The 13,969-nt window shown below is 42.6% G+C and overlaps 1 protein-coding gene across 1 annotated transcript in view; it reads right to left on the minus strand.

Annotated features, from left to right (window-relative positions):
* The window catches only part of TEDC1 (tubulin epsilon and delta complex 1), a 299,208-nt gene that overhangs the window by 103,158 nt on the left and 182,081 nt on the right, over positions 1-13,969 (minus strand). Inside the window, exons 5-6 of the mRNA XM_089681503.1 lie at positions 13,489-13,587; positions 12,177-12,263 (exon numbers count right to left, since the gene is read on the minus strand). Of these exons, the coding sequence (XP_089537629.1) occupies positions 12,177-12,263; positions 13,489-13,587 (186 nt within the window). The remainder of the gene's footprint in view (positions 1-12,176; positions 12,264-13,488; positions 13,588-13,969) is intronic.

Raw genomic sequence — 13,969 nt, forward strand, 5'->3', positions numbered from 1 at the left:
GAAGGTTTATATTTAATATCTCTGTTTTGCTCAGGTTAATTTTTAGATTTGACATTTCCCCATGTTCCTTCAATGTTTTCATTAGGTTAGGAAGTGTTATCCTCGGGTTTCCAACATAGAATAATAAATCGTCCGCAAATGCGGCTATCTTATGTTCTATCTTTCCAACATTTATTCCCTTTATATCTATATTTTTCCTAATTGTTGATAGCAGGGGTTCCAATGATAGGACAAACAACAATGGGGACAGTGGGCATCCCTGTCTAGTTCCATTTGACATTGAAAAGGTCTCTGATCTCTCTCCATTTACCATTACCATCGCGGACGGTCCTTCATACAACTTTCCAATCCACTTTCTCATCCTACTACCCAATCCCAGGACCTCCAGTGTATCCATCATAAAATTCCAATTAACCCTATCGAACGCCTTCTCCGCATCTATCGAGAGCAGCACTACTGGATTTTTTTCCATTTTACTTTTCTGTATAAGCATCAGGGACCTCAACCCATTATCTCGACCCTCTCTTCCTCTGACAAAACCCACCTGATCTCCATGGATCCAATCTGGCATCAGGTCTCTTAATCTATTTGCCAATACTTTTGCATACAACTTCGTGTCTACATTTAATAGCGATATCGGTCTATAACTGGAACAATGGGTGATATCTTTACCTTCCTTATGTATTAAAACCACCTGTGCCAGAAGGGATTCCTTTCTTATCTCCATCTCTCCTCCTAACGCCTCCATATATCTCTTTAATTTAGGTAACAGTAAATCACTATATTTTTTATAATACCTCACAGTATATCCATCTGGGCCTGGGCTTTTTCCCGTCTTAAAGCTTTTTAATGCTAGTTTTAGTTCTTCCTGTGTGATTTCAGATTCTAAGGAGTTTAATAGTTCTTCACTTAGTTTTGGTAATCCTGCATTTCTTAAATAATCCCTTCTTTTTTCAATATTTATCATTTTATCTTTATTTATAACATCCTTAGGGGCAATATTATATAATTTACTGTAGTAATCTTTAAATACCTTTGCAATACCTTTAGTTGAATGGACCAACTCTCCCTTGGAGTTTTTTATTTTATCTATATAGTTCCTATTCTTCTTTCTCCTCAAGGCTCTCATCAGATATTTTCCTGGTCTATCTCCCCATCTATATCTTTCACCAGTGATCTTATTAAAAGTTCTCATTTTTTCTTCCTCCATTACTTTCTCTAGTTCTTCCCTCTTTTTTATCACTCTGTGCTCTATCTCTTTCCTTATGTTATTTTTATGTAGGAGTTCCATCTCAGCTATTTCCTTCAAAAGCCCACTGATCTTCTCTCGTCTTTCCCTTTTTTTCTTTGCCCCAATCGCAATAAGGATTCCTCTTACATATGCTTTATGTGCCTCCCACACTGTCGCTAGTGATACATCCTCTGTTTAATTTTCCTCAAAGAACCTCTCTATCTCCTCCCTGATCTTCCGGTCAGTTTCTGGATCCGTGAGGAGTGTCTCATTCAACTTCCATGATAGGCCACCTGACATTTTCCCTCCCCATTTTAATTCCATTACTACAGGTGCATGGTCCGAGATAGTTATTGCTTCAATTTCTACTTTAACCAAATCCTCAACAAGTCGGTGGTCCACCAAAATATAGTCCAATCTAGAGTATGTCCTATGTACACTAGAGAAGAAAGTATAATCTCTCTCTCTTATGTGGACAATTCTCCAGCTATCCACCAGTTGGCACTCTTTCATCACCGTTTTCAATAATCCCATGGACCTATTTCCCCTTCTCTGTACTCCAGATGTTGTATCTATTTGTGGATCCATACATATGTTAAAGTCACCCGCCACTATTAGATATCCCTTTCCAAAGTCCATCAACCTTCTCATAACCCCTTTCAAAAACGTCTCTGGCTTCCTATTAGGGCAATATATGTTTACAAGCGTACATTCTATGTCATGTAATTTACCCTTCAAAAACAAAAACCTCCCCTCCGGGTCCGTCTTTCTATCTTCCAATTCAAACCTGATGTTTTTTGCAAATCCTATAGCTACTCCCTTAGCTCTCTTAACTGGGGAATCTGCGTAATACCATGTAGGATGTTGTCTAGAGTATAGCTTAATATTTTTTTTTTAACTCTAGATGTGTTTCCTGCAAAAAAACAACTGAGGCCTCTCTATGTTGTAGTTCTCTATATAGTCGAAATCTTTTACCCGGGCAATTTAATCCATTTACATTATGGGTTACAAAGTGTATTTCCTCCATGTTTTATTTGTCTTCTTCCTATTTTACCATTTCCTTTCCTCTTTCCCTTCCCTATACCTCTTCTCTCATACAAGATGTCAGTTTTAAGACTCCCTATCCCCAATCCCACCCCTCCCCTCTCCCAGCCCTCCTTCCCCCCCCTCCATCCCCCTCCCCTCCCTCCCCCATTATAAACCCCTCCCCCCCGGTAGGCTTTTTATTTGCCTATAAATCATTTGTGGAAAGAATCCCACTTTTGATTCCTATCTGGGGGCTCAGCTCCGTCCATGTACCTCTCACCTCCCCCCCCTCCTCCCCGGTGTCCCTCTATCTATTTGCTCTCTGTTTTCTCTTCTAACTAGCTGCCATTCCTCTTTTCCCAACATATATAACGCTCTCTCCTCCTCTTCCCATCCCGGTATCTCTATTCTCTGCAGTTCAAATTTATTACAAAAGTCTTTCATATCTTCAGGGGATCTCAAAAAAGCTGTAACTCCATCTTTCCAACCGATCAAACATGCTGATCGACCCCATCTATATTGCACATTCTGTTTCTTCAACAATTCCAATAATGGTTTCAATGATCTCTTTCTTCTCAGTGTCTCAGCTGCTATGTCTGCAAAAATTTGAATACTTTTCCCTCCATAATTGATGTTCGTTCTTCCTTTAATCTTCTTCCATATCTCATCCTTATCTCTATAATTATGGAACTGAACGATTGTATCTCTTGATTTTTCTGGGCCTTGTTCTTGTTGAAACTTTCCTATCCTGTACACTCCATCCAGTTTGTACATTTCCGCACCAGATCTATCCATTATGGCGTTCAAAATTTTTCCTATAATCTCCTTTAGGTCTTCCCCTTGTTGCAGCTCTGGGACTCCTCTTATTCTAATGTTGTTTCTCCTGTCCCTATTTTCTTGATCCTCCATCATATAAAGCAGTCTTTTTTGTTCCTTCCGAGTATCTATTATCAGTTTTTCTAATTTTGGGATGATTTGGGTATGGGATTTATCTGTTTCCTCCGTTTCTTCCACTCTAGTTAACAACTGTCCCATTTCTTTCCGAATTATCCCCATCTCTTGCTTTAGGGATTTTTCTAGATTTTTAAACATCTCCGCCATTTCCTTTTTATTTGGTATTTGCAGTTCTTTTTCAGTTTCTCCCAACTCCATACTTTCCAGTGTTTGTTGGCTATTGTTAACTGGTCCCAGGGAAGATCTTAAACTATTATCAAGGCTTATTTCCAGTTCACTCCTATCACTTATTTCCTGGGATTTTACTGGAGTTAACTTCCCTTGCGACGTGTATTTTTTTATCGTTCCAGTTTGGGAGTTCTTGGGCATACTTCCTTTACTATTTTTCCCTTTCATATCACATATAGGATTTTTAGAGCTTTTCCAAGATTCTGGGGTATATACTTAAACTGTCACTGCTTTCTTCAGACCCTCTCTGGGAATTCCCTTCTTATTCTTTATGTTGGATGTCAGATAGTCAATAACACAAATTGAATAACTAACACTTGGGGAGACCCGCAGCTTTCACTCACCCTCCTCTATGGAGCAGCTTCTAGATTGCAGTCCAGGGTTGCCCTTTCTCCTGCAGCCGTGTCTTCCTCTTCCAGGGAATTCCCTTGGGTCTCTTTTGTCCTCCTCTGCATATACCCCGAGAAATCCCTGGAGACAGCTCTGCAATGGATGTCAGCGCTTCCCCTGTCTCCTAAGACGCCGGCCGGTCTCTTCCTCTCCCAGCTGTACACCTCGGCAGCCCACGTGTTATCGCCACTCCTCCTTGTCGCCCGGCAACCTCACACTCTCTCTCCAGGATCACCGCAGGCAGACTTCATGGGGGAAGACAGACTCAACCCCTCCGCTCTCCGGCCGACAGCCGCATCACCGCCGGGATCTCCCCTCTCACCAGGTCAGTCTCCAGCCTCCCTCCGACTCAGCTAGTCAGTCCCTCGGGACAATTTATGGAGGATAGGTGGGGGAGGCTATCGGAGAGCTCCTATTCTCCGCTCTCCTGTGCCGCCATGTTCGGGCTCCGCCCCCGGGTGCAGAAGACTTAAGCACGGCCATTTTTCTTCCATTGCAGGTGAAATGGAAAGCCTAACCAATATGTGAGTCCAGCTTCATAAAGTGCTCGACTTGACAGGCACAGTGCTCTCCATTTACCCAAGGTCCACTTTGATAGATCTGGATACAGGGTTAGTTGGGCACAGTCAACATCTTTAGTGCCCTTCTCCTGAGCTTTAAGTATGGCTTCCTTCTGTTTAAAAAAGTACATCCAGGATATACCATCCCAGGGTTGTGTAGCAGGATTAAGAGAACCAGGGATCCGGTGTAGTCGAGTTAAAGGGTAGTGTGTTGAAGATACTAGTCACTGTGGGCAGTAGGTTTTCCTGCGGTGTTGCCTCAGGTGAGCCCCTATTACGAATGCTGTTCCTCCAATGTCCATCTTTCAGGTCATCCACGTGAAACCATAAAACTTGAACCTCAGCATGGTGGTCAGCGATTGCCATCTGATGGTTTTCTTGCTCAAAAATAATAGGTCATATAACATTTTCCACTGTCTCCCGGCAATCATGGAAACCCTGTATGCTGGCGCGGAGATCCACCATATCCCTTTTAGTATGGAGTAATTGGAGGTGCTTTTCTACAATCTCCCCCCTCACTGTCACTGCCTGTGTCTGAGCGTTGGTTCGCACAGTCCCAACCGGTATCTCCACCGCTGTCAGCAGACCGGGCCAGTGAAGGGGCGTCAGAGCCTTCTCGAGCGTGCGCCTTCTTGGCTGTGTGCCGAGACTGCTGATGGCTTGGTGTCTTATGGAAAAAAAGCACCAATATAAGAGTTTTTGTCTTGTAGGAGCTGAGATCCATCCTTCGGGTTCTCCTCTAACTTAGCTTGCACATAACTGACGTCTGACAACAGGTAGTTGACACGCACTGTTCGGACAGGGCAGATAGTTTGATGTCTGTGTTACAGCTTGTGTTGGACTAGGGAGTGCAGGAAACTGCTTTGCAAACTGTGGAAGCTGGGTGGAAAGCATAGGCAACAAAAGCACAAGTAGGAGCCCAGGGAGTTACACTGGATAGCCGATGACAGGTGCCAGACCCACCAGTACTACCGGTGTTTGCCGGCAAGTCATTAGGCAAACCATAGCCATGTCACAGGACCGATGGAGACCGGGAAGAGAGGCAGTGGCAGTGGAGGTGCGGCGAGGCAGCAGGTATCCACTGCCCGATGACAGATAACAGCTGCCCAACACTGTAAATAGCCAGGAACCGCCAGAGACACAAGCTGAAGCCCAGATTCAGCCAAATGCAACAAAGTTGATTGGACGGCGCTTGACAGTACAGATGGACAGTGATCCAAAATACACTACAAAAGCAACCCAGGAGCTTTTAAAGACAAAGAAGTGTAATATTCTGCAATGGCCAAGTCAGTCACCTGATCTCAACCCAATTGAGCATCCATTTCACTTGCTGAAGGCAAAACTAAAAGGCAGAAAGACCCACAAAAAAACTGAAAACAGCTGCAGTTAGAGCCTGGCCAAAGCATCAGAAAGGAGGAAACCCAGTCTTTGGTAATGTCCATGGCTTCCAGACTTAAGGCAGTCATTGCCAGTAAAAGATTCTCAACAAAATATGAAAAATGAACATTTTATTTGTCATTATATTAATTTGTCCAATTACATTTGAGCCCCTGAAAATGGAGGGACTGTGTATAAAAATGGTTTCAGTTCCTAAAATTTGTACTTGACAATTATGTTCAACGCCTTGAATTAAAGCTGAAAGTCTGCACTTCAAATTCATTTGGATTGTTTAATTTAAAATTTATTCTGGTGGCATACAGAGCCAAAAGTATAAAAAATGTAGACCTAACTGTATAAGAGTATACAGTATAGAATGTATCAGCTCATACTGTGTGTAAATGTCTAAACTGCAGCAGGGTTTGCAAAACAGGACTAAAGTTTGTGTGCCAAATCTGAACCCCACTGAAGTCAAAGGTGAATGTTAAGGGCCAAATTCAACTTTTGGTAAAAAAAAAAAGCACACCATTTTACAAGTAAAAAAGGTGCATTTATCTATTATTTTTTTACATAGAAGCCTGCAAAGCATTTCAACCATCGGCCAGTGGGTCACGAGTGCAATATAAGGATCCTGCAGACACTGCCTACAACTCTCTGCCCAGACCTCTGTTGTTGATTTATTCACAGATCGTTGTGAATAAATGACACAGCTGTGCAGGCAGAGCCCAGCACAGCAGTTCCAATTTGAAAATGTGACATCGGCTTCAGGGAAAAGAAATCTGCCCACGTGTTACAATATAAATTTGGGTATAACATGTTGGTAAAGGTGAACCTATTCTTTAAAATACAGTAATGGCCATTTTCTAGCATAATAAGAAAAGGAACAGGTACCAAATTAACCACTTGCCTAAAAAGGCAATTTTTACCCCCTTCCTGTCCAGGCCAATTTTCAGCCTTAAGCGCTGTCGCACTTTGAATGACAATTGAGCGGTCATGCAATGTTGTACCCAAATGAAATGTTTATAATTTTTTTCACACAAATAGAGCTTTCATTTGGTGGTATTTAATCACCACTCGGTGTTTTATTTTTTGCTAAGCAGGAAAAAGAAAATATACACACATATATGTGTGTGTGTATATATATATATATATATATATATATAGCCATGGCCAGAAATATTGGCACCCCTGCATTTGTCAGATAATGCACCACTTCGCCCATTTGCAATTACAAATGTTTAGGCATTCTCATGTTTATTTCTTTTGTTTGTATTGTTATGACACAAAAAAGTGGAAAAACAAAAAGCCAAACTGACACGTTCCACGCAAAATATGTAAACTTACCTGTATAAGTTAACAGGTGCTGACAATGTAAAAATCACACTGGCAACCAGTTAAAATTGTAAAAAATTGACTCAACCTTTCTGTTGTGTGTCTATGTGTGTCACATGGAACATGGAGAAGAGAAAGAGCAGCAAAGAATTGTCCGAGGATATTAGAACAAAAATTGTGGAAAAGCATGGACAATCTAAAGATTACAAGTCTATCTCCAGAGATCCTAATGTTCCTGTGTCCACTGTGTGCAACATTGTTAAGAAGGTTGCAGCCCATGGCAGTATAGCTAATCTCCCTGGATGTGGATGAAAGAGAAAAATTGATCAAAAGGATTGCAACGAAGGATTGTTTGAATGATGGCTAAAGAACCTCAATAAACATCCTGACAAATTCAAGCGGACCTTCAGTCACAGAGCACAACTGTGTCAGCTCACACTATACGTCGTTTTCTGAATGAAAAAGGGATGCTATGGTAGGAGACCCTGGAGGACCCCACTGTTGACACAGAAACATAAAAAAGCCAGATTGGAGTTTGCCAAAACTTACCTGAGGAAGCCAAAATCCTTTTGGGAGAATGTGCTGTGGGCAGACAAAACAAAATTACAGCTTTTTGGTAAAGCCCATCATTCTAATGTTTTCAAAAAAAGTAAAGAGGCCTTTAAAGAAAGGAATACAGTCCCTACAGTCAAACATGGTGGAGGTTCTCTGATGTTTTGGTTTGCTTTGCTGCTTCAGGCACTGGATGTCTTGACCGTGTGCATGTCATTATGAAATCTGAAGAATACCAAACAATTCTGGGGTGCAATGTAGGGCCCAGTGTCAGAAAGCTGGGTCTCCGTCAGAGGTCATGGGTCTTACAGCAGGACAATGACCAAAAGCACATGTCAAAAAGCACCCAGAAATGGTTTTAGAATGTTGGAGAGTACTGAACTGGTCAGCAATGAGTCCAGCTCTCAATCCCATAGAACACTTGTGGAGAAAAGGAACCCTTCTAATCTGAGAGACATGGAGCAGTTGGCGAAAAAAGAGTAGTCCAAAATTCCAGTAGAGAGATGTGAGAAACTCATTGATGGTTACAGGAAGCGATTGATTTCAGTTATTTTTTCCAAGGGGTGTGCTACCAAATATTAAATTGAGGGTGCCAATAATTTTGTCCAGTCCATTTTTGGAGTTTTGCGTAGAATGTGTCAGATTAGGCTTTTTGTTTCTCCACTTTGTGTCATACCAATACAAACAAAAGAAAAAAATGAGAGTGAACACCAGAATTGGCAGGTCCACCACTTGCGTCGTACTTTTCAGAGATGACAGCAGGTTCACCCTAAGCACATGTGACAGAGGTGAAAAGGTCTGTAGAAGCCGTAGAGAATGTTATGCTGCCTGTAACATCGTTCAGCATGACCGTTTTGGTGGTGGGTCAGTGATGGTCTGGGGAGGCATATCCATGGAGGGACACGCTACAGGCTAGATAATGGCACCCTGACTGCCATTAGGTATCGGAATGAAATCCTTGGACCCATTGTCAGACTCTACGTTGGTGCAGTGGGTCCTGCATTCCTCCTGGTGCACAACAATGCCCAGCCTCATGTGGCGAGAGTATGCAGGCAGTTCCTGGAGGATGAAGGAATTCCTACCATTGAATGGCCCCCATGCTTGCCTGACCCAATTTCAACAGAACACCTCTGGGATATCATATTTCGGTCCATCCAATGCAGCTCAGCGATGCCCTGGTCCAGGTCTGGGAGGAAATACCCCAGAACATAATCTGTCACCTAATTAGGAGCAAGCCCCGACATTGTCAGGCATGCATACAAGCACGTGGGGGCCATACATTAAATTTCAGTAAAAAGGACTAGCCTGCTGTGTCATTTATTTCACTGTGATTTTCGGGGTGCCTTTAAATTCAGTCCTCTGTAAGTTGATAATTGTTATCCTTAGGTTCCTAACACATTACCCAGTCCATATCAGTATAGATATCCAGAATTATATTTTTCCCCATTGAGAGGTAGGGGTGTGTGTGTGTGTGTGTGTGTGTACACACACAGTATACATTTATTATTAGCAATAGCTACATGAACCTGTTGCAAGTTGTGCCATTTTTTTGCCAGGACAGGGGACAAATTTCTGTTTATGACACTCTTAAGTGCTCTGGGAATCTTGTATTACAGGCAAACAATTTACACACACAGGTAAATGAGTCAGAGCAGTGACTCCTCCTTCTCCCTGCTTCAGCATCAGAGACAGAGTGACTGAACTAGAGGTGCCTCATAGTTGGAATACATGGCCGAACTTCTAGCTAGTGACCTGCAATAATACAATTCACCCTAGGGCATAGGTGCTCAACGTAGACCTCCATGTCTGCCACACATGCACCCAAATCCCCATCTACCCCATTCCCCTGTTCTATATTCTTGACAACCCCTCTTCATGTTTGGCGCATTCACAGGGTCCTGCACTCTCAACATTGTTTCTGGTTAAGGTTCAGCAGGTCCAACCTTACACTTGGGGCCCACAGGACAAGATTGTGTATGTATATTGTGAGAATTAGTTTCAAATGGAGAGTTTTTTCATGGACTCGGTCTACTCAGCAGAATGCATTTTAGGGCTTTTTTTGCACACATTTATTCAACCATCAAAGCAAATAGGGTGGCTGGAGGACCTCAGTTACGGGATTCTTTACTGCTACATAAGTATTAATGTGGAATTCCCTTTCACAGTTGTTGGCGTCAGCAGGGAGGGAGTGTAGATAAATAAAAAAAACTCTGTATTTCTCAGTGAACACAATGTACATGGATATTGAAAGTGCTAGTGACACAACCACACACACAACTGAATGGACTGGTGCCTTTAATCAACCTTACCAATTATGTAACTATTTAACTAGCAGCTGCCTGAATACTCGGAACAGAGGCTGTATCTGATAGGATGCAGTCACTGTCTGGCCAAGAATTTCCACCTGGCTCAGTCAATTTGTATTTTGATTTTTGTCGGCCAGGTGATACTGACAGTCCCACCCATGGCTTGAATTTCAGCTGATTCAACACTTTCCTCTTTTGACCTTGCTACTACCTAAGAGGTCACTAAGCTTTTCTCAGAAGCCCGTCTCACTACCTGCCCCCTGGATCCTGTCCCCTCACAACTACTACGGTCACCCTCTTCTTCCATCCTATGCTCCCTCACTCACATCTTCAATCTTTCCCTCTCTACTGGTGCCTTTCCCTCCCCTCTAAAGCATGCACACATCACTCCCATACTTAAAAAGCCCTCCCTGGACCCCACCAACCTGAACAACTTAAGACCCATTTCACTGCTGCCATTTACCTCTAAACTCCTAGAATACTTAATCTACAATCGCCTGATCTCCCACCTCACCGACAACAACCTTCTTGACCCTTTACAGTCTGGCTTTCGCTCACCACTGAAACTGCCCTACTAAAACTCACTAATGATCTACTAACAGCTAAAACCAAGGGCCACTACTCCATACTCTTACTACTTGACCTCTCTGTGGCTTTTGATATGGTTGACCATCCCCTCCTCCTCAAAAAACTCCATTCTCTTGGTCTCAGAGACTCTGCTCTCTCCTGGTTCTCCTCCTACCTATCGCAGCGCTCATTCAGTGTTACCTACAGTATAACACTGCCTCCTCCTCTTCACTCCCTCTTTCTGTAGGGATCCCTCAAGGTTCTGTCCTTGGACCCCTTCTCTTCTCCATCTACACCTCCTCCCTTGGCCACTTGATAAACTCCCGTGGCTTTAAGTACCATCTCTATGCTGATGACACACAAATCTATCTTTCTACCCCTCACCTTACCCCTTCAGTCTCCTCTCGCATTACTAACCTACTAAGCGACATATCGGCATGGATGTCACTTCACTTCCTCAAACTCAATCTTTCCAAAACTGGGCTTTTAGTATTCCCCCATCCCGTGCCCCCTCCCCTGACTTCTCCATCAAGATCAATAACACAATCATCAGTCCCTCCCCTCATGCCAGGGTACTAGGTGTAATCCTAGACTCCCATCTGTCCTTTCACCCCCAAATCCAATCACTGTCCAAATCTTGTAGACTTCACCTCCGCAACATCTCCAAGATACGGCCATTCCTAACCACGGAAACCACTAAGCAACTTATTCACTCCCTTGTTATTCTCGCCTTGACTATTGCAACTCCCTCCTCATTGCCCTACCAAATCGCAAGCTATCCCCTCTTCAGTCTATCATGAATGCTGCTGCAAGACTTATCCACCTTACTAACCATTCTGTATCTGCCATTCCTCTCTGCCAATCCCTCCACTGGCTTCCCATTGCCCAACGGATAAAATTCAAAGCATTAACAATAACGTATAAAGCCATTTATAACTCTGCCCCAAATTACATCAACGATCTTGTCTCCAAATATCACCCAAACCATCCTCTCCACTCCTCACAAGACCTCCTGCTCTCTAGCTCCCTTGTCTCCTCCTCCCATGCTCGTCTCCAGGACTTTTCCAGAGCTTCCCCCATCCTCTGGAACTCTCTACCCCAATTTATCAGACTATCGCCTACTCTGCTCACTTTTAGGCGATGTCTGAAAACCTCTCTCTTCAAGGAAGCCTATCCTGCCCTCAGCTAATAATGGAATCTTCTACTCTTCCAACCAGTCCATCCCCCACAGTTACTATCTTTTGTACCACTAGTCCCTCCATCCTAGATTGTAAGCTCCAAAGAGCAGGGCCCTCCTTTCCCTCTTGTATTGAACTGTATTGTTGCTGTATTGTCTCCCGTTATATTGTAAAGCGCTGAGCAAACTGTTGGCGCTATATAAATCCTGCATTGGCAGCCAATTCAACACATCCTGCAGTGCGGAGCCTGCAGGATGTCACAGAGATCTTCGTGCTTCACACAGAGCAAACTTCCTGATTGAAGGAGGGGCAGGTAATGTAACTGGGCTGTCCGCTCAGCTTCTTTTTCTTTTACACACCCTCCATTCATTTTTGTAGCACTCTGTTGGCTTATGTATAACGAAGACAGTACAGCACTAAGCACATTTATAAAAGCACCTTTTAAAGTAGTCCAAATACTTAGCAAAATAATTACCATCCATTGCCAGTACACGGTTTCTAGATGTCTCCATTCCATGTAAGCTTCTAGGTAAGAGTCCTCAGATTCCAAACACTGCAATAACTACAGATAAAAAGTGTACTATTAAGGTTACAATTTTAAACAAAACTTCAAAACACATTACCCTACCAATTCTATGAATGGAGGTGTCATCCATAGCAACCATATTCTCATAGTCTGTTCTGATAGAAAGAATGACAAACCATATTGGTTGCATGATATATTAGAGGTACTAAAAAGTAAGTTTTTAAGAGTGGCAAATAAAAATAAAAAGTGTTATGGACTGAGCTCAGGTAGGAGAATTGGTTGAATTTTTGAGTTTCAACCATATCAATACCTGGCACCTTCACTGCCTTCTTGCCCAGGCCAATTTTTAGCTTTCAGCACGGTCACAATTTGAATGACAATTGCGTGGTCATGCAACACTACCCAAATGAAGTTTTTTTATCATTTTATTCACACAAATAGAGCTCTCTTTTGGTAGTATTTAATCACCACTGAGTTTTTAATTTTTGCTAAATGACCAAAAATTAAAAAAAACAAAACAAAAACTGATGGGCACTGATTATCAGTGTAAACAATGTACTCACTGAGCCCTGTCAGACTGATCAGTTATCAGCTCTCCTTTCCTCACACAGAGACAGCATGTGAGGAAAAGAAATTCTGATAACCAGCAAGTCTGTTTACATGTGACCAGCTGTGATTGGACACGGCTGATCACATGGTAAAGGGTCACTGTGATTGGCCCTATACTGCAATCTGTGATCAGCTGTGTCCAAAAGGACACAGTGGTCATAGAGCACACCCGATGACAGAGCGCACTTGCGCACATGGGTGAATGTCCATGAATGTCCTCCCAGAACTGGACAGCCACGTTGCAGAAGCCTTTTGGCTCTAGTGTGGTCGGCAAGCAATTAAAGAAAATATTACTAGCTTGGGCGTGTTATGCACAGAGCTTAATGTGGTGATGTTACTTTAAACAAGCTGCTAGCAAGCTTCAGTAGGTTGTTAACAAGCTTGAAGTGCTGAAGATTAATGAAGCCTGCAACCACTTGTTTAAAGTGACAGTCACCAGTCCCATTAGGATCTGCGCTTACCCTTCCAAACTGAAATGGAACAAAGCTGCCAGAAGCTTGGAAAAACTTTGAAAATGTTGTGCAAAAGCTTGTAGTATACACTGCTCTTACACAAGCTAAAGCCCAAGTGAACATGGCCTAACTGAAATATAGATTTACTGAGTGTATATTTCTTAAGCTCTCTATATGAAAAACAGTTTTGTACCACATACCGTATTGCAAATTTCAGGATGACGGACAAGCTCAATTTCCATGGCAGACAAATGGTGAGCTCTCTGGTCAATCTGGCACCCTTGAGTATATAAATGAATCTGAAAATGTAGTATCACACACAAGTTTAAAAAAAAACACACCTTTACTCACATGCAAGTAGTCTTCTTCATGAAAAAAATTAAAACTCCTTTCATAGATTGAAAAAGGGAAAAATATACTGGGTAGGTACTCCGAGGCTAGGTTTATTCAATAGAATAAGGAAGACATATCCCCACATCAATCTTACCTCATGGGCTTAAACTTTTCCTCTTTATTTTTTTATTTAAACATTTATTGATTTTCCAGATAAACAAGTTGTACATACATACTCTTTAAAACATTAACACATTATCAAAACATTTATCATTTCATCTTCCCCCCCACCCATGTACCACCCATCCCCCCCCCCCCCCCCGCATCCAACCCCTCACCCCCTCTGCT

The sequence above is a fragment of the Staurois parvus genome, unplaced genomic scaffold, assembly GCF_062004578.1.
Source record: "Staurois parvus isolate SC_StPar_1 unplaced genomic scaffold, SC_StPar_1.0 ptg000267l, whole genome shotgun sequence".
In the NCBI taxonomy this organism is placed as follows: domain Eukaryota; kingdom Metazoa; phylum Chordata; class Amphibia; order Anura; family Ranidae; genus Staurois; species Staurois parvus.